Below are 26,205 nucleotides of genomic sequence, written 5' to 3'. Positions count from 1 at the left end.
ATCTGACAGGCCTCTGAGGAGAAACCAGACAAAGAGTGTCCCAACCTGGAGGATCCAAGATGGCGTTGAGGGAGGACGTACGCTAGTTGAGTTCCCGTTTTACACCAGAATACTTGAAGGCGCGCTCCCCAGAGAATGGGGAAGAGAAAAGGCAAAGCCATGGTGTTGTCCTCCTCGAACATGGCTGGGGTTCCCACCACTTCTCAGTCTATTTTGGAGAGATTCGGGGTCATAACGTCGGGGATATCGGTTCCTGCTTCGGGGAACAACAAGGCTTTATTGCCAAATCTCAGTGGAGAGGGAGTGACTTTGAGTCCCTCTGTTGGCACGACCCCCTCCAAGACCCAGAAACAGTATTGCTTCGCTATGGAGGTCTATAATGGAAACGCCCGAAGTGGGTTAGGATTTTCACGTGACCCGTGGAGGTCCTGGCACAGCATCGACTCGGATAATAAACCAACTGGGGGATTGGAGAGTGAGCTCTTCCCCCCCCCCCCCCCCCCCCGAAGATACGTTTCTGTGGAGAAATTGGACTTGGTGAAGCCAATAATGTCATAATGGACGTACTATAGGAACTGCAGCAGAATGTGAATAACTCTCTTTTTCAGATGTTTAAAATTTTTCATTATGTGAGTTAAAGAATTTATATTAATTCAATTTGTTTCTGTACCTGAAACAAGTGAAGGTTAACTGACTTAACCAAGCTCACAAGGAGCATCAGGAAATTTGATTCTTGTCTTCCTTGATTTCTCAGACCACTGCTTTAACCACTATCCCCGCAATTCTATATACTGTGCTGAGATTTCTGCATGAAAATCAAAGCTTATTCTATAACAATGCATAACTTAATTATGCACTGATAATTGGATTGCATTAATTAGAATTTATGCGCACTATTCTGTAATGTGCATGTAAATATGTCACATGGTTGAAAATTGGGCATGGAATGTGCGGTTGGTGGGCGTTTCTAAAATCTATGCACGTTGTTATAGAATACACCCGCGCTGTGCCTAATTTAGTGACGGGATTTACACCAGGTTTTACTTAATCGTGCAATCAAATCTAGTCACTTGGACAAGCTCTCTACGTATTCTATAAATCGCATGGCTTATGCTATCAAGTATGCCTAAATTAAAGCATACTTTATAGAATACGCTTTGATTTCCATGTGGAAATCTCAGTGCAATACATAGAATCTAGTCCTGTGTGGCTGCTCCACTTTCTGCTCTGTTTGTATTCATCCACAACCAGGAGAATATACCAAAAGTATAGAAAAGAGAGGAGTGCTCTCAGAAGTTTAAACACCCACGTACATGGTAGTCACTGAAGACCACTAATGGGTGAAACATTGCACTTCATTCGTTGGGCTGCTCATTCACAGTGGTAATTTTTTATGTGCAATTGTGTGCCCCATTTGTGCTAATAATACAATTGCACTGCAAATAACCAACTAAGCCAGCATAAATGACATCAGAATGTAAGAAACGTTTACTTATCTTGTGAGCCCAGCGCCGGTCATAAAATCAAACGCAAAGGGCTCCGATGATAAAATCGCTAAATTTTCACATGACAATTTAGCGATTTTTATCATCGGAGCCCTTAGCATTTGATTTTATGACCAACACAGGGCTCACAAGATAAATAAAAGTTTCTTACATTTTGATGTAATTTATGCTGGCTTAGTTGGGTGGTGAGTGAGCAGCCCAGTGAATGAAGTGCAGTGTTTCACCTGTTAGTGGTCTTCAGTGACTATCACGTGTCTGTTTTCTATACATTTGGTACATTTTTCTGGTTGTGGTGTTCTATTTGATTTGTTCTACAAGAGCGGTAGGGGATTTTTTTTGTTTTGAGTTTTCTGTTTGTATTCATGACAGTCCGTGTGCAGTATTTTTGTTCCATTCCTTTCCAGATGCTCATATGTTTATATCAGTTGGGAAAGGGGCAGGGATGGTTATATGTTTATCAAAGGGACTAATGAAGCTCCTCTATACTGAAATGAGGTCTCTGATGTACTGTAAGGGCTCTTCTGAAACTGCCTAGACGATGATATGAGATTGCCCTCTCTCCAGAGCTGTGTGTGCCTTTTTATTTGCTATGATTTGGCATTCTTTGATGTTATTAATTTTGTGTACTTGTTTGCAACTCTAAATTCACAAATTGTATATATTACATTTTCTTTTTCCTACCCTTTCCCTCTTCCCTCACCTCCCTCCTTCTCTCAACTTGATTGAACCTGTTAGTGATTGGATGGATGGATAAGAAAGTGAAGACTGGGTAAAAAGGATCTCGGGGAGTCATGACCAATTTCACAGTAGAAGAGGCCCAGCAGCTCTTTCACAATAAGTTTGTGGTGGTTCTGGGCGATTCCAGTAAGTGAAGTTTTTAATTCAAACACATGCTGTCTAGCTTTTCCATTGTTCATCAGTGATGCTGGTTTGTAGCTGAATTTTATCAGAAAAAAACTAAAATCGAGAGACCAAAACTCTAGTGCATTTTTTTTTTTTTTTTTTTTAATCATAAGAGACTGGAAAAACTTTTTTTTTTTAAATAACTATTGGTATATACAAACCCTAATAAATATAAGAGCCCTTAGTTGTAAACCGTGGCAACCAGCTCTTAAGAAATAGAGCCATGTTAATGCAGTCACCTCATACATGGACACACATTAATGTTCATCTCTTGACAAAGTCCAACGGGTTCCTACAGTTGTTCACTGTGCTTAATAAATCAAATTTTGATACATAAATAATATAGCCTTTGTAATGATTAGAGGTTCCTAGCAGTTTCAAAACAAATTAGCTGACAGCAGATATAAGTCTGCATATGATTGCAAAATAGTTCAGAATTCATAGAACTTACCTAAACAAATGATGCGCGTTATCTTGATGAAGCAGGGTTCCAACAGAGCTCCGTTTCGGAACAGCAAATCCTTCATCTAGAACTCCAATCCATCAGCAATTCAGTGGCATGGAGAATGCGTGCTGCAGCAAAAAAAAAATGGAGAAACAGGGAGTTACATCGAGGGGGTGGGCCGCTGCTGGGGCTATTTAGAGAAAAAAGTGTTGTGAAAGGTATGGGAAAACTGCCAGAAAACACCAGGGGAGGGAGCTTTGAGATAGAGGATGATGCTTGACCCGGGTATAGAAGGGGGGTTTAAGAGAGAGTGACTCTGGCAGGGAGGGGAGAGACATGCTGGACAATGAGAGGGAAGAGGAAGAGATAAGGAGCAATGTTGGGCAGAGGGGAAGGTGAGATGTTTGAGAAGAGGGAGGGATGGGGGAGATCCTGGACAGTGGGAAAGAGGAAAGATAAATGGAACGATGTTGGACCCCAGGGCGGAGAGTAGGGTAAAGGAGGGAAATATGTTGGATCTAGACTCGGAGGTGGAAGGTAGGGAGAGATGCTGGAAAATGGGAGGGAGGATGGAGAGATGTTAGACCATGGGATAGAGGGGAGGGAAGAGAGGAGAGGTGTCAGATCATGAGGTGGAGGGGAGGAAGAGGGAGAGATGTCGGATCACAAGATGGAGGGGAGGGAGGGAAGGAAGAGAGAGGGCAGATGCTGGATCAAGGGGGGGGGGGGGATTGTAAGGGGAGACGTTGAACACAATGAGGACAAAGGGAGGTGAATAGAGAAATGGGGAGAAGCTGTAGATGGGACAAGTGAAGATTCCAGATATGGGGAGAGATCAAGAGATAGAGTGCAGATAATGAACACGTGGAGGGGCATATTCGAACGGGGGTGCCCATCTCTAACGCTGACACCGTAAAGAGGCATCCCCGACCGTATTATCGAAACAAGATGGCCAGCCATCTTTTGTTTCGTTTCTCCGCAAACAAACCTTTTCCGGAGATGGGAAGGCGGTAGAACGAGAGGACATGAAATGAGATTGAAGGGGGGCAGACTCAAGAAAAATGTCAGGAAGTATTTTTCACGGAGAGAGTAGTGGATGCTTGGAATGCCCTCCCACAGGAGGTGGTGGAAATGAAAACGGTAACGGAATTCAAACATGTGTGGGATAAGCATAAAGGAATCCTGTGCAGAAGGAATGGATCCTCAGGAGGTTAGTCGAGATCGGGTGGCAGAGCCGGTGGTGGGAGGCGAGGCTGGTGGTTGGGACGCAGGGATAGTGCTGGGCAGTCTTATAGGTCTGTGCCAGAGCCGGTGGTGGGAGGCAGGGACAGCGCTGGGCAGACTTATATGGTCTGTGCCGGAGGCGGGGCTGGTGGTTGGGAGGCGGGGATAGTGCTGGGCAGACATATACGGTCTGTGCCCTGAAGAGCACAGGTACAAATCAAAGTAGGGTATACACAAAAAGTAGCACATATGAGTTATCTTGTTGGGCAGACTGGATGGACCGTGCAGGTCTTTTTCTGCTGTCATCTACTATGTTACTATGTAATACGGTTGGGGCCGGCCAAATCTCAACATTTGTGTCGACCCCAGAGATGGACGGCATCAGTTTTCGTCGATAATGGAAACCAAGGCCGGCCATCTCAAATCCGGCCAAATTCAAGCCATTTGGTCGTGGGAGGAGCCAGCATTTGTAGTGCACTGGTCCCCCTCACATGCCAGGATACCAACCGGGTACCCTAGGGGGCACTGCAGTGGACTTCATTAATTGCTCCCAGGTACATAGCTCCCTTCCCTTGGTTGCTGAGCCCACCAAATTCTCCCCAAAACCTACTACCCACAACTGTACACCACTACCATAGCCCTTATGGGTGAAGGGGGGCACCTACATGTGGGTACAGTGGGTTTCGGGTGGGTCTTGGAGGGCTCCCATTTACCACCACAAAGCGTAACAGGTGGGGGGGGGGATGGGCCTGGGTCCGGCTGCCTGAAGAGCACTGCAGTGCCCACTAAAACTGCTCCAGGGACCTGCATACTGCTGTCATGGAGCTGGGTATGATGTTTCAGGCTGGCATAGAGGCTGGCAAAAAATATTTAGTTTTTTTTTTTAGTTTTTTTTTTGGGGGGGGGTGGGGGTTGGTGACCACTGGGGGAGTACGGGGAGGTGATCCCTGATTTTCTCTAGTGGTTATCTGGTCAGTTTGGGCACCTTTTTGAGGCTTGGTCCAGAAAATAAATGGACCAAGTAAAGTCGGCCAAATGCTCGTCAGGGCGGCCTTCTTTTTTCCATTATCGGCTGAGGCCGGCCATCTGTTAACCACGTCCCCGTCCCACCTTCGGTACACTGCTGACACGCCCCCTTGAACTTTGGCTGGCCCCACGACGGAAAGCAGTTGAAGGCGGCCAAAATTGGCTTTCGGTTATACTGACTTGGCCGCCATTAGTAGAAGGGCGGCCATCTCCTGATTTGTGTCGGAATATGGCCGCCCTTCTTCGAAAATAAGCAGGATAGTAACATAACATAGTAGATGACGGCAGGAAAAGATCTGCATGGTCCATCCAGTCTGCCCAACAAGATAAACTTTTATATGTGCTACTTTTTGTGTATACCTTACCTTGATTTGTAGATGAAAGGAAGATACGAAACAATGGCGAGCATATGAAGATGGAGAGGAGATGTTGTAGGACATGAGGTGGGGGGGGGGGGGGCAAAGGAGGTGCACACAGATGGAGAGGAGATGTTGGATATGGAGACAGGTTGATATAAGGAGATAGAGGGAAGGGAAATAGGCAGTAGATGCTGGACATTGGGAGGTGGGAATTAAGAGACGGATGAGATCCTGGACTCAGAGGGCAGAGGACAGATCCTGGATATAGGAGGAGAGAAAGAATAGGTCAGATGCTGGACACAGGGAAGGCATAGCAAGAGACACAGGAATACTTGGCATGGGGGTGGGGGGGTACAGGGAGAGAGAGCAAAAGAGGGAAGAAGCTAAGGGGGAAAGTTGTCAACATGTGGTACAACCAGCCAGCCCAAAGGCCTCCTCAGGCACAGGGACAGTCCCAGCGCGCTCGTTCCCGTCAACAGCATGCGCCTAAGCAGCCCCCTGTGGCTCCACAGCAAAAGCAGGGGACGGGCTTTTGACTGGATCCATGAGAACATAGCCGCCATCAAAGTAGCTGTGCCGGACGGCCTGCTGGTCGGGGGGAGGTTGACAGTTTTTCACCAAAAGTGGCCTCTCATAACCTCCGACCAGTGGGTTCTCCAAATAGTGCGGTGCGGGTACACCCTGAATTGGGTCTCCACACCACCAAATTGTCCACCGGGAGCTCAAGCCTTCAGCTCCCACCACAAGCAGGTACTTGCAGAGGAACTCTCCGCCCTTCTCAGCGCCAATGCGGTCGAGCCCGTGCTACCCGGGCAGGAGGGGCAGGGATTCTATTCCAGGTACTTCCTTGTGGAAAAGAAGACTGGGGGATGCGCCCCATCCTAGACCTGAGAGGCCTGAACAAATATCTGGTACGAGAAAAGTTCAGGATGCTTTCCTTAGGCACCCTTCTCCCCATGATTCAGAAAGACGATTGGCTAGCATCCCTGGATTTAAAGGATGCTTATACTCACATCTCCATACCGCCAGCTCACAGACAGTATCTGCGATTCCGCCTAGGGACACGTCACTTCCAGTATTGTGTGCTGCCCTTTGGGCTCGCCTCTGCACCACGGGTATTCACGAAGTGTCTCGTGGTGGTTGCGGCGTACCTGTGCAAGCTGGGGGTGCACGTGTTCCCGTACCTCGACAATTGGCTGGTGAAGAGCACCTCAGAGGCAGGAGCTCTTCGGTCCATGCAGTGCGCTATTGAACTACTGGAGCTGCTGGGGTTTGTAATAAATTACCCGAAGTCCCATCTCCAGCCAGTCCAATCTCTGGAATTCATAGCTCTGCTGAATTCACAGACGGCTCATGCCTATCTTCCTGAGGCGAGGGCTCAGAACCTTCTGTCCCTCGCCTCCCAGGCCAGGACATCCCAGCAGATCACAGCTCGGCAGATATTGAGACTCCTGGGCCATATGGCCTCTACAGTCCATGTGACTCCCATGGCTCGTCTTCACATGAGGTCAGCTCAATGGACCCTAGCTTCCCAGTGGTGCCAGGCCACCGGGAATCTAGAAGATGCCATCCGCCTGCCCATCAGTTGTCGCAATTCGCTGCGCTGGTGGACGATTCGGACCAATTTGACCTTGGGACGCCCGTTCCAAATTCCTCAGCTGCAAAAAGTGCTGATGACAGATGCATCTCTCCTGGGGTGGGGAGCTCATGTCGATGGGCTCCTCACCCAAGGGGTGTGGTCCCTCCAGGAAGCATGTCTTCAGATCAATCTCCTGGAGCTCCGAGCGGTCTGGAACGCACTGAAGACCTTCAGGGATCGGCTGTCCTCCCAAATTCTGACAGACAGGTTTATTACAAATACCAGTTATAAAAGTATGGAAGCAAAGGAGGTAAATTGCTGGCTTGGTTAATTGCTAGAAGAGAGGGGTGTGTTTTGGTGCTTTGCACTGAAGGGGGTTAGTGGCTTACAGAGGATGTGGCTATGTCAGGCAATTTAGGAATATTATAGAAGCATGTTGAACCAGTAGACATTGGACTTAATAACCATTTATACCTTGAGAACCTGTCGCTACCCAGGTTAGATCAAACAGCTCTGGGTTTGTTGAATGCTCCCATACAACCGGAGGAAGTATAGTGGGTGATTAAGCAGGGTTCCCTATTAAAGGCACCTGGGGAAGATGGTAGACGTATGGAATTTTTTAAGCTTCTGGGTAAGGATGTAGGGATTCCGTTGGTCGAAGTTGGTAATTTAGTGATAGAAGCAGAGGCTATACTGCACACCTTAAATATGGCCCAAATATTAGTGTTCTCAAAGCCTGGCAGAGACCCATCCTTTCCTCAGTCATATAGGCCAATCTTGCTCTTGAATGTGGAGGTTAAGATGGTAGCTAAGATTTTGGCAAATCGCTCCAATCCATTAATCTCAGATGGGGTTTCTACAGGGGAGAACAGTGGCAAAAAAATCTTTGTAGAATTCTAGCAGCTTTGGAGAGGAATTGGTGGGAGGGGGCTCCTTCATTATTAAGTTTTGATGCAGAGAAAGTGTTTGATCGAGTCCACTGGGAGTTTTTGTATTCAACTCTAGGTAGATACAGCTTTCACAGTTGTTTTATATCTGCAATTTGAGCCTTATATTCCTCTCCTAATGATAAGATCGCAGTTAATGGTTAGAGTCTGATATTATCCCGATTTTACTGAGGCATGAGACAAGGCTGCCCTTTGTCACCCCTTCTCTTTATTCTAACATTGGATCCTTTGAATCAAGATATCCATGAAACATCTGAAATTCAGGGAGTACAGATTGGCCAAGATACATTTAAGATGGCCGTGTTTGCGCACAACCTCTCACTAATCCCAAGCTCCCCTTAGCCACTCTCTTGGAGATTTTTACAGAGTATGGAGACTATGCGGGATTTTGTTTGAATGTTGATAAATCTGGAGCATTGCCCTCATCTCCACGGGTTCGTCAGATGTGGGGTTCTGACTTTCCCCTTCAGTGGGCAGACTCTCTTTAAATACCTTGGGATATACTTGGCGATGAATGTTACCTCTTTGCATTCTATAAATATATCCAGAATGTTAGTAGAGACTAAAAGCTGTCTTGCAGGGTGTCAAGATTTGCCCTTTTCGTTGCTTGGAAGGGTTAATTTAATTAAAATGGTGGTCTTGCCTAGGTGGCTATATCTTCTACACACTCTCCCACTTTCCCTGCCAGAATACGACTTGCGTAAATTTAGTAAGCTGCTTTCTAAATTCTGTTGGGCGTCAAAAAAGCTGAAAATGCAATTTCAATGGCTTATAGGGAATTGAAGCCAAGGAGGGTTAGGACTATACGTGTATAATAAAGCCTGTCTGTTACGCCACCTTCGGGAGTGGATATTTAATAAAACTCGCTTTACCCCATTGGAATTGGAAAGGGCTTATTTTGCTCCTTATAATTTTTTTTCTTCACTACATCATCCTAAGGTCCAACGTCCATGGTGGTTGAGGACTAGTATACTGCTGTGTCCGCTTCAGGAAGTTTGGAAGAACCTTATATGGGGATTAGGGTGGAGCGAGTTGGTCACAGACCTCTTATCTATAAGAGGCAATTTAGCTTTTGAACCAGGTATAGATAGCAAATCTTTTATGGCCTGGGAGCAAGCTGGGTGCCGGTGGTTATTAGAACACCTCTTGGATACTGAAGGTCATATTCTTTCTTTTATGGAACTTCAACAAAAACTAGAAAGTTGATGGGGGCATCGCTATGCTTATTGTCAGTTAAAACATCTACTACTATTATTTCTATAGCACTACTTGATGTATGCAGCGCTGTACACTAGACATGAAGAGAGACTCTTCTCGACAGAGCTTACAATCTAATTAGGGCAGACAAACAGGACAAATAAGGGAATTACTAAGGTGGGAATGATAAAATATAGGTTTTGAACAAGTGAGTAAGGGTTAGGAGTTAAAAGCAGCATCAAAAAGGTGGGCTTTTAGCCTAGATTTGAAGATGGCCAGAGATGGAGCTTTGACATACCAGTACAGGAAGTCGGTTCTAGGCATACGGAGCTGCAAGATAAAAAGGAACGGAGTCTGGAGTTAGCAGTGAAAGAGAAGGGTGGAGATAGAGATTTACCCAGTGAATGGAGTTCCTTGGGAGGAGTGTAGGGAGAGGAGAGGTACTGAGGAGCTGCAGAGTGAATGCACTTGTAAGTCAATAAGAGGAGTTTGAATTGTATGGAAAATGGATCGGGAGCCAATGAAGTGACTTGAGGAGAGGGCTAATATGAGCATAGCAATAATGGTGGAATATGTCATGCAGTAGAATTTAGAACAGATTGAAGGGGAGAGAGATGGCTTAGTGGGAGACCTGTGAGAAGCAAGTTGTAATAGTCTAAGTGAGAGGTGATAGAGTGTGGCTAAAGGTTCTGATAGTGTGCTCAGAAAAGAAAGGGCTAATTTTGGTGCTATTATAGAGAAAGAAGCGACAGGTTTTAGCAGTCTGTTGAATACGTGCAGAGAAGGAGAGAGAGAGGAGTCTAAGATGGCCCTAAGGTTACAAACTGATGAGACGGGGAGGATGAGTGTTATCCACAGAGATAGAGAATGGGGGAAGAGGAGAGGTTGGTTTTGGGGGAAAGATAAGCTCAGTCTTGGTCCTGTTTAGTTTCAGATGGTGGTGAGACATCCAAGCAGCAATGTCAGACAGGCAGGCTGATACTTTGGCCTGGATTCCTGATGAAATTTCTGGTGTGGAGAGGTAGATCTGGGGGGTCATCACTATAAAGATGATAATTGAAAACCATGGGATGCGATCAGAGTAACAAGGGAAGAAGTACTGAAGGAGAAAAGAAGAGGTCCCAGGACAGATGCCTGAGGTACACCAACTGATAGTGGGATAGAAGTGGAGGAGGATCCACCAGAGTATATACACTAAAAGTACGATGGGAGAGATAAGAAGAAAACCAGGAAAGAACAGAGCCCTGAAATCCAAGTGAGGACAGCATATCAAGGAGTAGGCAGTGATCAACAGTGTCAAAAGCAGCAGATTGAGAAGGATGAGGATAAAATACAGAGCTTTGGATCTGGCCAGGAACAGATCATTGGAGACTTTGCAAGCGCAGTTTCGAAAGCCAGATTGAAGTGAATGAAGAATAGCTTGAGATGAAAGAAAGTCAAGACAACGGCATTGAACAGCACGTTCAAGTATGTTGGATAGGAAAGGGAGGAGGGAGATGGGGCGATAGTTGGAAGGACAGGTAGGGTCCAGTGAAGGCTTTTTGAGGAGTGGTGTGACTTAAGGCATGTTTGAAGACATCGGGAATAGTCACAGAGGAAAGTGAAAGATTGAGGATATGACAGATAAAAGGGTGATAGTAGTAGAGTGAGTGCTAAGTAGATGGGTGGGAATAGGATCAGAGTAACAGGTAGTTAGTTTTGAGGAGGAAAGAAAATGTGCTGTTTCCTCTTTAGTGATTTCAAAAAAGGAAGAAAAGGCGGCAGGAGTTGAAGGAGGGTTGAGAGAATGGACTAAGGGAAGGAAAGGTGGCGGTGACTTGCCAGCTTATAATCGAAAGTAATCGCCGGCTATTTTCCGACACACATCGGGATATGGCCGGCGAAAAGCGTATAATCGAAAGCTACATTTGTGATAGCTTCGCCGCTTTCCCTTTGCCTCGCTGGCGAAAGTTCAAAGGGGTGTGTTGGAGGCGAAGCGAAGGCGGGACATGGGTAGGTTTGGGCGTGGCTACCAGATGGCCGGCTTTTTCGCGGATAATGGAAAAATAAAACCTGGCGATAAGCAGTATTTCGCCGTGTTTACTTGGTCCTTTTATTTTCACGACCAAGCCTCAAAAAGGTGCCCCAACTGACCAGATGACCACCGGAGGGAATGGGGGATGACCTCCCCTTATTCCCCCAGTGGTCGCCAACCCCCTCCCACACTAAAATTATTAAAATACAAACCTTTTTTGCCAGCCTGTATGCCAGCCTCAAATGTCATACCCAGCACCCTGACAGCAGTATGCAGGTCCCTGGAACAGTTGTTGTTCGTTGCAGTGGACTGCAGAAAGGCAGAGCCAGGCCCATCCCCCCCCCCCACCTGTTCCACTTGTGGTGGGTAATGTTGAGCCCTCCCAAACCCCCCAAAACCCACTGTACCCACATGTAGGTGCCCCCCTTCAGCCCTTAGGGCTAGGGTAATGGTGCACACTTGTGGGCAGTGGGTTTTGGGGGGGATTTGGGGGACTCAGCACACAAGGGAAGGGTGCTATGCACCTGGAAGCTAATTTGGTTGTTTATAAAAGATGTTTGAAGTGCCCCCTAGGGTGCCCGGTTGGTGTCCTGGCATGTGAGGGGGACCATTGCACTACAAATGCTGGCTCCTCCCGTGGCCAAATGCCTTGGATTTTGCTGGGTTTGAGATCGCCGGCAGTTTTTTCCATTATCGCGGAAAAACAAAACTGGCGATCTCAAACCCGGCGAAATCCAAGGCATTTCGCTGGGCCACACCGTATTATCGAAAAAAAGATGGCCGGCCATCTTTTTTGAAAATACGGTTCCGGCCAGCTGTTGCGCCGCCGCCAAAATAGATCACCGGTGACGTTCGATTATTCCCCTCTTGTTTGAGAATTCAAGTTTAATCTTGTGAACCTTATGAAAGTACTCAACCTGAGTCTGGGGAGAAAGTGAAGGGAGAGTTGGAGGTGAAGGCACTTTGAAGAAAGAGTTCAGTGTGGCAAAGGACGTAGAGAGTTTGAGCCAAGAGAATTTGTCAACTGGATGTAGTAGTCCTGTTTGGCAAGTGAAAAAGCAGACTGGAAGGAGGTCAACAAGAATTTGAAATGTATGAAGTCACCATGGGCACAGGATTTCAGCCAAAGGCGTTCGGCAGAGCAGGCACAGGAACATAGGTAGTGGATTCTAGAGGTCAGCCAAGGCTAGGGTTTGGTATGCGTTACAGAACATGGAATGGGAGGAGCGAGAGTATCCAGAGAAGAGAGTAGTAGTATAGGAAGAGACAGCCTCATTGACAGAAGAGATTTGAAATCCTGGAGGACAGAGTAGAAGAGTCAATAGCCTGAAGAGTCCTAAATGAGTTGGTTGAGATTGGACTGCACTGGGGGGGGGGGGTGGGAGGGTATTTTAGTGTGAAAGTTATCAGATGATGGTCAGAGAGGGGAAGAGCTGAGGCGCAGAAACTGGAAAGTGAACAGTTGGAGAAGAAAAGATCAAGACAGTGGCCGGCTCTTTCAGAGGCAAGATGGCGTCTTGAGCAGAAGCAAGTACCTGAGCTCCTGAACTGTCGTGGTTAGTCGGCGGAAGCGGTCTTTTCTTCCCCGTTTACATGGGGAAAAGAAAAGGGAAATCCAGGGGGCAGGCCTCCTTAACCCCTGGAGGGAACCCCGTACTTCGCCAGACTACACTGACGATGTTTGCTACTCAGGCACTGGGAACTCCAACCCCCACTGTGAACGGACATTCCCTCTCTCTTTCAGAGAGGGAAGCCCGCAGCATAGAGGAGATCTCTTTGAGCTCTCCCTCGAGCACGACACCTCCCAGACCGGGTAGCAGCTTTTTACGAGCAGAGGAGCAGATCAAAGAACAACCCGGAGTGGTGATTGCTTCTTTGTCTGGAGGAGGCCCCCCTGCTACTTCTACCCCAGAGCTACTATTCTGTGAAGGACGGGAGATACCGTCTCCTTCCCTGGGGCTTGCTACCGTGATCTGGAAGAGAAGAGAAAAACCGAGCGTGGTGACATTGGACACCCTATGGGATGTGATTCAAGAACTGACCGGCTCTCTCCTCCAGGTAACTCAAACCTTTACAGAAGAAATGAGTGGTTTGAAAAAGTCCTATATATCTCTGTCTGAGACTGCTCAAAAACAGGAGGAAAAAATTCTAAAGCTAGAAGGCGAAATAAAATCCTTACAAACTTTTGCTGGGGCAGCCACGAAAGAAAGGGAGATTGTTAATAGGAAATTAGAGTACCTGGATAACAATGCCAGAAAATTAAACCTAAGACTGCTTAATTTCCCGAAATCTCCGATTATATCAGCTTTTGATATGTTAAAGAAATACTTTAATGAAATTCTGGCTATTCCAAAAGAAGCATATCCTCCAATTACCCGGGCTCAATATATTACAGGAAAAGGAACTTCAACACAACAGCAACAGGGATTGAATCTAACTGAATTTCTTGAAAGTTCCCTTGAAGTAATTACTGAGCGCACCACTCTTTTGGTTTCATTTGTGTTCGAATCTGATAGATATAACATCTTCCGTTTATACTTCAAACATATGAAGGCATTATTCCTTGGTTCTAGAATACAAATGTTTCCAGACTTAAACAGAGAGACTTTGAAGCGAAGGCGTGAGTTTTTGGGTTTAAAGCAGAGGACTCTTACTTTGAAAGGAACATTCCTATTGAAATTTCCCTGCAGATGCTTTCTTTCTTTTAACTCTGTTAACTATATGTTTACCGATCCAAAGAAAATGCAAAGTTTTATTGCCTTTAAAGAGGAAGAGAATCGTTCTAATCAGAACAATCCTGTAGGCAAATGCTGTTAAATTCAATTGTGGGCTTAGTAGTTCCCCTGCTCTTATGTTTATAGTATTTCTTATTTTGAATTTTTGCTTTGTGTTTTGCCTCACTTAAATAGTGGACTAAATAAATGAAAGTATTTACCTAGGGGAGGTTATACCTCCTAGATTTATATCCCTTTTTCAGTTTTGTAAAATTCAGTTACTGCTTTTGCAGTCATGTTATGTGATTGTAAAATTAGAAAATTATAAATAAAGAATATAAAAAAAAGACAGTGGCCATTCTGGTGAGTAGTGGAGCATAGTTGAAGATTGAAAGAGGATGTTAAAGTGATAAACTGAGAAGCGTAAGAGTCAGAGGGATCATTAGCATGAATGTTAAAATCCCCAAGAATGAGGGACGGAGATGAAGGTTCAAGAAATAAGGAAAACCAGGAGTCAGTCAGTGAGAAAGGAAGAAAGGGACTTATCAGGGGATTGATAAATGACTACTGCTCAGAGATGCAGAGGAGTGAATAGATGGATGGAGTGGACTTCGAAGGAAGAAAAGCAGTGAGACTGAGGTGGAAGAAGAGGTTGAAATCTACAAGAGGGTGAAAGTAGTAGCCTGACACCATCTCAGCGGCCAATCGGGCGAGGAGTATGGGAGAAAAGGTAACCTCCATGACACAGCCTGAAGAAAGGCAAGTAAGCTGCAGCCTGAAGAAAGGCAAGTAAGCTGCAGGAGGAAGGTGGAGCCAGCATCAAAGCACTGCAGGGGAAAGAAGACATGGGGATAGGGGAGCCAGTAAGTACTACAGGGGAAAGGAAAGAGTACAGCAGCAGGATTCATGGACACACGCAGATCATGGTCACTTACCGAGAGCATGTGCTGAGTGCTTTCCTTACCAAGCTGTTGGCTGAATTTACGTGAATCTCATTTGGATCGATTTTTTTTTTTTTTTTTTTTTTTGTGGCACATCGCTCACTATTTCAAAATCAGTAACTTCTACTGTGGACCTAAATGCACATGGTTTTTAATGGGGACTTTTAAGCATTGGTCCCTTGGGGTTTCCAGCTTGAGGCGCATTTTGAAAGCACGTAGACTTACAAAGTTCCATTGGTTACTATGTAAGTCTAAGTGCTTTGAAAATGAGCCCCAGTGTTTTTTGGACACCAGAGAATCGTGCCCTCCCTGCCCCCTCCCCCACCTAAAAGTTTACTAGATATTGACTCTTCCTTCAGAAACTGTCAGTCTTTCATGTTCTTAGACAAATTGACAGAGCTTCTGAACAGCGTTAATTTTGTGTTTTACTTTTAAAAATCTCATCTACCTGTGAATTGGAACAAAACTGTTTTAACACAAAATTTCTATTACCTGTGACAAGCATTAGTTAGTATTTTTAAACTGTGTTGATTAAAAAAAAATAAATTCATGTTTTCAAACTCCGTGGGTAAAAATGTTTAGAATACTATCGCTGATATAAAAACGTGTCCGAAACCACATTCTGGCCAAGGTTTAATATTGATAAATTAGTAGTGGCTTGCCGAGCTGTGGAGTTGGAGTCAGAACTGAAAGTAATTTTGGGTGGAGTTGGTAAAAATATACCGACTCGCACATTATAATATAGTTATAAATTTATATATATATGTGTGTGTGTGTGTATATATATATATATATATATATATATATATATATATATATATATATATATATATATATATATAATATCTTTGTCCTGTATCTAAAGTACCGGTAAATGTTATATTTACCTGTACTTTAGATTCAGAAAAAAATGTAAAGCCTAATATCAGAAGGAGTTAGAGCTAGGGTCGGACAGTAGAAAAATAGGAGTTGGAGTCGGTTTGGTGTACCAGCTCCACACCTCTAGTGTCATGTATATGGGAAATTCAGCATTGGGGATTGGTACAGCTTTACGTTCAGATTTTTATGGTAAAAAATTTTAAACCATTAGAGTTCAGTGACTAGTCATAAATATATTTTGAGCCAAAATACAAAAAGCTTTCCGTTTTGAATAAAATAAAACCTGGATAAAGAATAAGTTGCCACATAACACAGCTTTTATTTTATTCATTTATTTGTATTTAACTCGTACTTTTTTCAGTAATAGCTCAAGATGAGTTTAATTCAGGTACTGTAGGTATTTCCCTAATCCTTGGAGGTCTTACAGCATATGGTAAATTTGTGCTTGGTTAAAGATCCAGTAGTACCAAGACTATCTTTAAAATTCTGTGCTGTTAGAACTATATTTCCTTATGTTGCACCATCTCTAGTGGCTTATAAACCTACAAACCACCAGTAGGGCTTGGAGCATGATGTGATGTTTTAAAAGCACAGTTTACTTTGCTGCTTTCTCTTTTAAAGGCAAAATGAAGCTTTAATGAAGATATGAAGGACTGCAGGCTGATTGGTTTTCTCAGTAACCCAAGCCAGCTGCTTTCTCTTTTAAAGGCAAAATGAAGCTTTAATGAAGATATGAAGTCCTGAAGGACTGCAGGCTGATTGGTTTTCTCAGTAACCCAAGCCAGTTTCAGGCCAATTTTAATGTAGATGTAGCATGTTCATTGTGGATATCCTGAAAAGCAGGTACTGGTTTTGCAGTAGAGGGTTGCACAGGGACAGAAATTTCCTCCATCCCTTCCTGTCCCCTGTACTAAAATAACCCAATTTAACAGTTGCCCATGTTGATAACTTCCCCTCTCGCTCCTTATAGGGATTTCAGTGCTGTGAACCATATCCATTAATTTTGTTTTTAGTCCTATTATAATTGCTAAGCTAGCTTAGAAACACAAGGAAAGGATAGGTAGACTGGTCTGGCACTACACTTCCACTGGAATCCAGCAGGACCTGCATCCATTCCCGCAGGAGTCTGTGAATCTGGAGGGGATCCCCACGGGATTCCTGCTAACCCTGTTCCTGTGCAGCTCTCTCTTTTGCGGTCCTTCATGTCCAGGACAGTATATTTTTGTGTTAATGTTTTTTTCCTCTCTCTCTCCTCCCCTCCCTCATTAATTGGTTATAGAACTGCTGCACAGTTATTTAAAAAATGTTTTTCCTTGTCTTGCAGTTCAGCGGTCTGTTTATAAAGATTTAGTAACATATTTGCAGAAGAATGATTACCTAACTAACTCCCAGCTCAAAGAGAAGGTAAATGCCTGTCATTTTATACAGTAGCCCTGACTTTATTCCTTCCTGTTAGAAGTATGCATGCTTGGAGTACAGTTTTTCAAAGGCTCTTACTGGGTGAACAGGCATTCACACAATTAAAACAACCTGACTGAGAGCTGGCCTCCTCAAAAGAGATTTAAAGTATGTTTGAGTACCATAAGCACACAGAGACCTCTAGCTGTGCGAGATTTTCTGTGACTATGTTTAGATTGGGGAGGAAACAATACACACATTTCATATTCAAATGTACCCAACCCATTTTATCCCCATCCACAGGTGCAAAGTACATGAATACTTTTTGGCATATGTATTTGCTTTTGTACATTAAAAAAAAAACAACTTTTTTCTTTGTTTTTATATTTTTTCCAACCTCAGAAGTTGGAAAGAATTATACAAAACAGGTCGAAATGACTCTCAGAAAATTAATGAAATTGAATTAAACTTGGCATATGGGGGAAAATGGTTAAAAAGGCACATTGAGTTTGAAAATGGGCCATATCAGACTGAGATTTCCAGGGAAATAAGCCCCTCCCCACTAAAAAGAATCCCATACATATCTATGGGAGGAGGCCTTTCAACTTTAGCATAGAAATTTATATACAGTGAAGAACAGCAGTTAGGGAATTCCGCCTTTCCAACTGCCTCTCCATAGGGCTGATCAAAACTCCAGCGCTATTCTACTACTACTACTAACTAGCATTTCTAAAGCGCTACTAGGGTTACACAGCGCTGTACAATTTAAACATAGAAGGACAGTCCCTGCTCAAAGAGCTTACAATCTAAAAGACAAGAAAACAATCTAAAGACAAGTGAACAATCTAGAGGACGAGTGAACAGTTAGTCTGATAGGGTGGATAGATTGGGGTATTTTATATATCTCGAGTGGTTAGGCGCCGAAGGCAGCATTGAAGAGGTGAGTTTTAAGCAGAGATTTGAAGATGGGTAGGGAGGGGGCATGGCGTATGGGTAAAGGAAGATTGTTCCAGGCATGGGGTGAGGCAAGGCAGAATGGGCGGAGTCTGGAGTTGGCAGTGGTGGAGAAGGGTACTGAGAGAAGGGCCTTGTCCTGTGAGCGGAGGTTACGGGCGGGAACATAGGGGGAGATGAGGGTGGAGAGGTAGTGAGGAGCCGCAGACTGAGTGCATTTGTAGGTAAGGAGGAGGAGCTTGAATTGTATGCGATAACTGATCGGAAGCCAGTGAAGTGATTTGAGGAGAGGGGTGATATGAGTATATCGGTTTTGGCGGAATATAAGACGTGCAGCAGCGTTCTGAACTGAATGAAGGGGGGGATAGATGGCTGAGTGGGAGGCCGGTGAGGAGTAAGTTGCAGTAATCAAGGCGAGAGGTAATGAGAGCGTGGACGAGAGTTCTGGTGGTGTGCTCAGAGAGGAAAGGGCGAATTTTGCTGATGTTGAAGAGGAAGAAGCGACAGGTCTTGGCAGTCTGTTGGATATGCGCAGAGAAGGAGAGGGAGGAGTCGAAAATGACTCCGAGGTTGCGGGCAGATGGGACAGGGAGGATAAGGGTGTTATCAACAGAGATAGAGAGTGGAGGAAGAGGAGAAGTGGGTTTAGGAGGAAAGACGAGGAGCTCGGTCTTGGACATGTTCAGCTTCAGGTGGCGGTTGGACATCCATGCCGCAATGTCGGATAAACAGGCCGATACCTTGGCCTGGGTCTCCACGGTGATGTCAGGTGTGGAGAGGTATAGCTGGGTGTCATCAGCATAAAGATGATACTGAAAACCATGAGACGAGATCAGCGAGCCCAGGGAAGAGGTGTAGATTGAGAAGAGAAGGGGTCCAAGGACAGATCCCTGGGGAACTCCAACAGATAGTGGGATGGGAGTGGAGGAAGATCCATGGGAGTGTACCCTGAAGGTGCGGTGGGAGAGATAAGAGGAGAACCAGGAGAGGACAGGGCCTTGGAACCCAAAAGAGGACAGCATGGCAAGAAGTAAATCATGGTTGACAGTGTCAAATGCGGCGGAAAGATCGAGGAGGATGAGGATGGAGTAGTGACCTCTGGATTTGGCCAGGAGCAGGTCGTTGCAAACTTTAGAGAGTGCTGTTTCTGTCGAGTGCAGAGGGCGAAAGCCGGATTGAAGTGGATCGAGGATGGCATGAGAGGAGAGAAAGTCAAGGCAGCGGCTGTGAACAGCGCGCTCAAGTATTTTGGAAAGGAAGGGTAAAAGAGAGATGGGGCGGTAGTTGGAGGGGCAGGTAGGGTCAAGTGAAGGTTTTTTGAGGAGAGGTGTGACAACGGCGTGCTTGAAGGTGTCAGGGACAGTTGCAGTGGAGAAAGAGAGGTTGAGGATGCGACAGATGGCGGGGGTGACAGTATGGGAGATGGTGTTGAGTAGGTTGGTGGGGATGGGATCAGAGGAACAGGTGGTGCATTTCGAGGAGGAAAGAAGGCGGGAAGTTTCATCCTCGGTGATCTCAGGAAAAGAGGAGAAAGAGACCTGGGTAGGTTGGTTGATGGAGAGGGTTAAAGGGTGAAGAGGAGGTGGTGGCTTGGTCGTGAACTCAAGGTTGATCTTTTGCACTTTGTCGCGGAAATAGTCGGCCAGTGATTGAGGAGAGAGAGAAGGGGGAGTGGGAGCGGGGGGCACTTTTAGGAGGGAGTTAAGGGTGGTGAAGAGACGACGAGGGTTGGAGCTGAGAGAATTGGTCAATTGGGTGTAATAGTCCTGTTTTGCACGGAATAGGGAGGAGTGGAGGGAGGATAGCATGAATTTGTAGTGGAGGAAGTCTGGAAGGGTACGAGATTTCCTCCAGAGGCGCTCAGCGGATCGGGTGCAGGAGCGAAGGTAACGGATGCAAGGAGTCAGCCAGGGCTGAATAGCACCATAAAAAAATAACACTGGAACAGCACAGAACAATGCTCAAAGCTAGGGCCCTGTTTACTAAGCAGTGTTATAGGTGTATTAACCATGTACGTGCGTACATGGTTAGCGTGCGCTAAAAACACGCACCTTAGTAAACAGGGCCCCTAATGTGATGCAAATATAGGCAGACTCATAGGTTTGAGCATGAGGGAGTTTGGGGGGAGGATTGTGTTTGGCGCATGCACAGAACAGTTCAACGGTAAGCTCAGCTCCTGTGTGCATGCACCTGGTAAAACACGAATGTGAATCACACATTGGCGTCTGTTTTCTGCATCTTGGGTATAAGCTTTAAAAAAAAAAAAAAATTCTGGATGCTTACATTTTGATGCAAGTGTTTTTCTTGTGTTTTTTTAAAAGCATGGCCGCTTTAAATTTAGATGCATGACAAGAACGCCAATGTGTTTCACGTTTGGGTCTGCTGCTTCTCACAACTAGTGCTGAAGGGCTTGTACAGGCTTCCTTCTGATTCCAAAAGCAATCAAAACTGGTAGATTTTGCAGAAAGAATCATGAGAGAAGCATGAGAATTGTGGGAAATCCTCTCTTCTAACACCCGCTCGGACCTGTTGTTATTTTTTTACAGCGTTAAGGCACCTTTGTTTCGGGCACTCTTTTCTGATCATTGGGGAGGAATACAAAATGACCTCATTTGAATTTGCTTGACTACATTTGCATGCTATGTGCAATAAGGCCTGGTGTGCCTGTTTGCTGCACTTAGACTTCTCTGATCATTCTGTGCTGGTAAATGCGGGCACTAGTACTGCTCTTCGGCTGATTGCTCCGCCTGTTTAACTTTATAGATGGAAATGCAGACCTCTTTAGAGACTGGGGAGGACAGTCCTCTGGACTATGTTTTGTGTTGGGGTGGGGAAGGGGTGAGTGAGGGAAGGGATGGGGTAGCAGTGCTACGGTTTAGCTTGTTCTATAGCTGTTAGAGTAGTGATTGCTTGTTCGATCAAAAATTTTCAATTAAAAAAGCAAAAAAATTGAGAATCTGTCAGGGAGGAAAAATAACTTCAAAAATGTAATGAAATGGAGTCAGGTTTAGCTTGTGGGTAAAAACTAGTAAAAAAAACAAAACGTGCCAAGTTCAAAAATGGGCCAGATCAAACTGGGGAGTTTGAGATGGAATATCACTCTCCCCCCCCCCCCCCCCCCCCCCACTTTGAGAAAATGATCAAATTCCATGGGTGAAGCAGTTCAGCTTCTACAGCATAGAAAACCTAGATAGTGAAACATAACAGTTAAGGAATTGCACCTTTTGAACTGCCTGCTGCCTCTCCCAGGACTGCCCCACACAGTGGTTGGAAAGAATTCCATGAGGCCTTTGAGTTTTTAGTGTAACGTTCAGCTCTCTTTGTTTCTTTTTTCTGAATGAAGAGGGAGTTGGTGTGCTCTTCTCAACCCCCCCACCTCCCCACTCAGCTTAGTTTTCCTGGTGAAATTCTATTTTTTATTTTTTTAAATCATTTCAGAGTTATTTTAGAGGCTAGTAGCTCTAGGGTTTGGTCCTGCTGTGATATTTATACTTGAATGATTTTGGGGCCAGGTGCACAGCTTACCATGCTTTTAAGTTGCTTTATACTGGTTCTACTAGTGTAAAGGATGGAAGCGATTATTTAGCTAGTAATGCACAAAGGGATTTTCTGTGTGCTGTTAGCAGCCACTGAGAACCCCATGCAAATATATTAAAATGAGCTGATTGGTATTCTAATGAGTATTCCAGGGGATGCAGAGCTCCAGAGCAGCCGTAATTTGAGCAATTTTACAGCTGCTCTGGAGCTGTGTAAAAATGATCCTGCGTGTGTTCAAAACCCTACCCCAGGCCATTTTTCAGCGCACCTTAGTAAAAGGACCCCTAAGGCACTAAATCCCAGGAGTGAGAGAGAAATTTCTAGTTACCATGGCACCTGGGATTTGTCGAGCCCTGGTTTAAGGGATAGATGCACTTTTTCCTGGTGCAAAATTTAGCCAAGAATGTTGATTTTTTTTAGGATGTCTGATCCTACCAAGAAGAGCCCTAGTCCCGTATGTTCAACATATCTATCCATGTTTTCCAGAAGGCATTTTAACAAGAGAGACAAGACCAAGGTTAACCTGATCACTCAGGATTGGTCATGCCAGACTTGGAGGAGTGTATATTGTTTGTGCTTGTTCGTGTGGCCTGCAGAGTCTCTAATCACGGTCAGCACTACTTACACAAATGCAATCCCCTCGACCTCGGTACCTTTAAAAGAACCAGACAACTGGTAGCACTATTTAGACTGCAACAAAGACAAAAAGAGACCAAGGAAGCGCTTCCTGGGGTTAACACTGTTTTTTTTTTTTTTTACTCATCTTTATTGGCACAAATCACAACATTAGAACATTGCTTTGACCACAAATCATCTATCTGTACATATCGCCAGTTCTATGATCAAGTCTCATTGTGACAATTTTTCCAAACATTTTCTCCCCCCTCCCCTCCCCTCAGGAATTTAGTACTCTGTTGCGGGCCACTGGGGTTAATGTATCCCAAAATGGTGCCCAAGTTTTACAGAAGTTATCTCCTTTCTTATCTGCCAAGTCAGTGACCTCTCTGCACTCCAGCGAACATATATGAATCATCGTGGATCTCCACTGTGCTATTGAGGGGTATTCAGTGCCAAGCCAGTGCTGCAGGTTCAAGTGGCGGCATTGGCATGCTTTCGAGGGAAAGTCTCGGGCTTATCCCTTGCTGCTCATCTGGACGTTGCCCGATTTCTCAGAGGGGTGCTTCGGCTCAGTCCTCCCGTGTGGTCGCCTTGTCCGGCCTGGAACCTGGGGCTGGTGTTGAAGGCTCTCCAGCGTTCGCCCTTCGAGCTGCTTAAGTGAGCTTCAGAGAAAGATGTGACTCTCAAGACAGTCTTTTTGGTGGCCATGACATCGGCTAGACGAGTTTCTGAGCTTCAGGTGCTGTCCTATCGGGACCCTTTTCTACAGTTCTCGGAGTCCGGAGTTACGGTACGTACAGTGCCCTCCCTGCCTAAAGTGGTTTCAGCGTTTCACTTGAAGCAGCCCATTTTTCTTCCTTCATTTTCTAGGGAAGATTTTCCGAATTCCTTTGGGCAATTACATCTTTGGATGTCCGCAGGGCTCTGTTGCAGTATCTACAGATGCCAAATGACTTCAGGACTTCTGATCACCTTTTTGTATTATTGTCAGGTCCTCGACGCGGGTGTCCAGCGTCTAAGGCCACTATAGCCCGTTGGCTCAAGGAAGTCATTTTTTCTGTATATCTGCTTTCAGGATGGTCTCCGCCTGAAGCGTTTAGGGTACATTCCATGAAAGCGATTTCCTCTTCGTGGGCTGAAACGGGTGCACTCTCTCATCAAGAGATCTGTAATGCGGCTACTTCGGCTTCTCAGCTCTCATTTGTCCAGCATTACAGGCTGGATGTTGCAGCGAAGCAGGACGCGCATTTTGGAGTGCAAGTGCTTGCACGTGGAGTGGCCTGTTCCCCACCCTACGTAGGGAGTGCTTTTGTACATCCCATCAGTTAATGGATTCATCTATTGCTGATGACAAGGAAGGGAAAATTAGGTTCGTACCTTGGTAATTTTCTTTCCTTTAGTCACAGCAGATGAATCCATGATCCCTCCCTGTCTGAATTAGTTTTTTTGTTCAGATCTTTCATGCAGATAGATATTTCATCGGGAGAAGTTGGAAACCAGTTTTCAGAATTTCTACATGCTGTTCTATTACAGGAGATTGAGATCATCCCTCTTGTGTGTGGTTATTGTTCCTGTTCTGGGACATTTGTTCGCTGTGAGGAAAGTTTGTTGTTCTACCTTTTATGATTCACTCTGCTTTGGAAATTTCAAATACTGAAGGCAGATGGGGCTAGCCGTCCAAGGGTCACTGTGGTTTTTCAGTGTTCTCTATCTCCACCTGCTGGTAGGTGGATACAACCCATCAGTTAATGGATTCATCTGCTGTGACTAAAGGAAAGAAAATTACCAAGGTAAGAACCTAATTTTCCCATTCCATCGTTGCGGTTGAAGGTCCCTGAGTCATGTGTTCTTCCCTCTCTTCTTTCCATTATTAATCTCAGTCTTATTTCTGGCCAGTTTCCTGATATCTGGAAGCTAGCTATAGCATGTCCCATCTTGAAAAAAAACCTGATCTTCATGCTTCAGTTCCCAGTAATTACTGTCCAGTTTCTAACCACTTGGCCACTTCCTTTGCTGCCCCTGGCCTGCCTATCCCCCTTCCCCTGGTTCCGCAGTTTCACCTTTTTATTGTCTACAAATTAAGCCCTGTTGGTAGTTTATGGAAAGCATTTCCTTTTGAAGACTGCTTTGAAAGCAGTACTATTAGTAGGCCTTAGATTACCACTGGGGGAAATAACGACTTCATCAGGGCGACCTTGCTGGAGTAAACCCTTTTTTTTTTTTTTTTTCTTTCCATAACCCAGTGGTTCCTAAACCTGGTCCTGGAGGCACCCCAGCCAGTCAGGTTTTCAGGATATCCACAATGAGTATTCATGAGAGAGATTTGTATACACTGCCTCTACTGTTCTACTGTATGCCAATCTCTCTCATGATATCCTGAAAACCTGACTGACTGGGTTGCCTCCAGGGCCAGGTATGGAAACCACTGATATAAATATTGTTAATTCTCTCTAACACAGGAATTTTTTTTTTTTTTTGAAGCTTGATGTTGAATGAGATTTGAAGGAGAAAATTCCTGTCGCAACCTAGTTTGTCTGTATCTTACTCCTTTTGAATTGTCTTACACCTTCCAATATTTTGCATCTTGTTCTTCATAAAATGACTGTACTATAGTAACCACCTTTGGGTTGGGTATAGCCCCCTAAAAGCACTACCCTCTATTGGCACCTCCCTTTTTCTTTTAATAGGAAGCCCATGTGGGCACCTTCAGGGTTAGGCTTTAACTGTGCATTGTCTGTTCTTTCCTATTCATTTTCTTTCCCTCTTTCCCCCACCCCCGCAGAAACCTAGAGGGAATTGTTCTGTTAAGTGCTTTCAATACAGACAGCCCAGTAAATTCAGGTATGGAACAGTTCAGGCCTCATTACTTTGTGGGGTATTTTCCATGGAGTCTGCATTGTATAGTGCTGTTTCATAGGTACACCACCATTAGACCTGCTCGATTCTTCTTTGCAACAGTGCTTGAGAGTATCACTTCAAGGGTTTTACGGGTTGTGGGGGGGAGACAATTGCCCTGTGACCCCAAGTATGCCTCAAGCTGAAGGAAACATAGTCTGCAAGCAAGCTTTGGGGCCCCCTTTCTTAGTTTCTGCTATGGTCCCCTGCATGTCCAACACCAGCCTTGGCCACCTCAGCAGTATTAACATTTGAGTTGTTGATCTCATTTACTCCAAGTTCTGTGACTTTTAAACTTTTGTTCTGCATCCCTAGGGGGAGCTTTCTTTTGAGCATGACTTTCGGGTGGAAGGAGGAGAGCTACATAATGGACTAAAATACCGTGAGGTACGTCAGTACCGTACAGACCACCACCTAGTGCGCTTCTACTTCCTCACTCGTGTGTATTCTGACTACCTGGAGAGCATATTGGCAGATTTCAAGGCTGGGCCACAGCCTGATGTTGTGATTATCAACTCCTGTCTCTGGGATGTGACAAGGTAAAATATTTTAGGGGTTGAAGGCAAGTCTGTCTCAATATTGTAATTGATCCTCTGTAATTAGTTAATTAAAAAAATATATAATATTTGTGAGCAAAACATTTGGCTAGAAAGTTAAAAATCCTTGATTAATGGGGATAGTTCTAGGGAGACAACGCAAGATTGTCACAAGGCCCCTTCTGTGTAATTATGCCTCTTTTTATGTTGATGGTCTATATTGCTGAAAGGAATATTCCAAATACAACAGATGCAGGTTTCTCTATATAACTAAGTACAAAGTTACCTTTGTCTAGACTTTTATTTTAAAAAGAGGAGGAAAAAAAGCTTTGGAAGCTCAGCTTACCACTTTTAAAGATAAACTTTCTGCTGAGCAGGCTTCCTCATTAATCTCAGTGAGGAAACCTGCTTAGCAGAAAGTTTGTGTTTAAGTGAAGATAAGCTGAGCTTCTGAAGTCTTTTTCCTCCTGTTTTTAAAATGTCTAGACGAAGGTAACTTTGGACTTAGTGATATAGATTTGGAATATCTCTTTT

General features: G+C 44.8%; 1 protein-coding gene across 8 annotated transcripts in view; it reads left to right on the top strand.

Moving 5' to 3' along the window:
* LOC115461245 (PC-esterase domain-containing protein 1A-like) overlaps positions 1-26,205 on the top strand; it is a 183,321-nt gene that overhangs the window by 73,178 nt on the left and 83,938 nt on the right. For all 8 annotated transcript variants that reach the window (XM_030190945.1, XM_030190941.1, XM_030190947.1 and 5 more), the window contains 3 exons: positions 2,241-2,369; positions 17,058-17,137; positions 25,451-25,674. In XM_030190945.1, the coding sequence (XP_030046805.1) occupies positions 2,297-2,369; positions 17,058-17,137; positions 25,451-25,674 (377 nt within the window). In that variant the 5' untranslated portion in view covers positions 2,241-2,296. The remainder of the gene's footprint in view (positions 1-2,240; positions 2,370-17,057; positions 17,138-25,450; positions 25,675-26,205) is intronic.

Source organism: Microcaecilia unicolor, chromosome 2, assembly GCF_901765095.1.
Source record: "Microcaecilia unicolor chromosome 2, aMicUni1.1, whole genome shotgun sequence".
NCBI lineage: Eukaryota > Metazoa > Chordata > Amphibia > Gymnophiona > Siphonopidae > Microcaecilia > Microcaecilia unicolor.
Note: the sequence above shows the minus strand (reverse complement) of the source record. Positions and strands in the feature narration are given on the sequence as shown.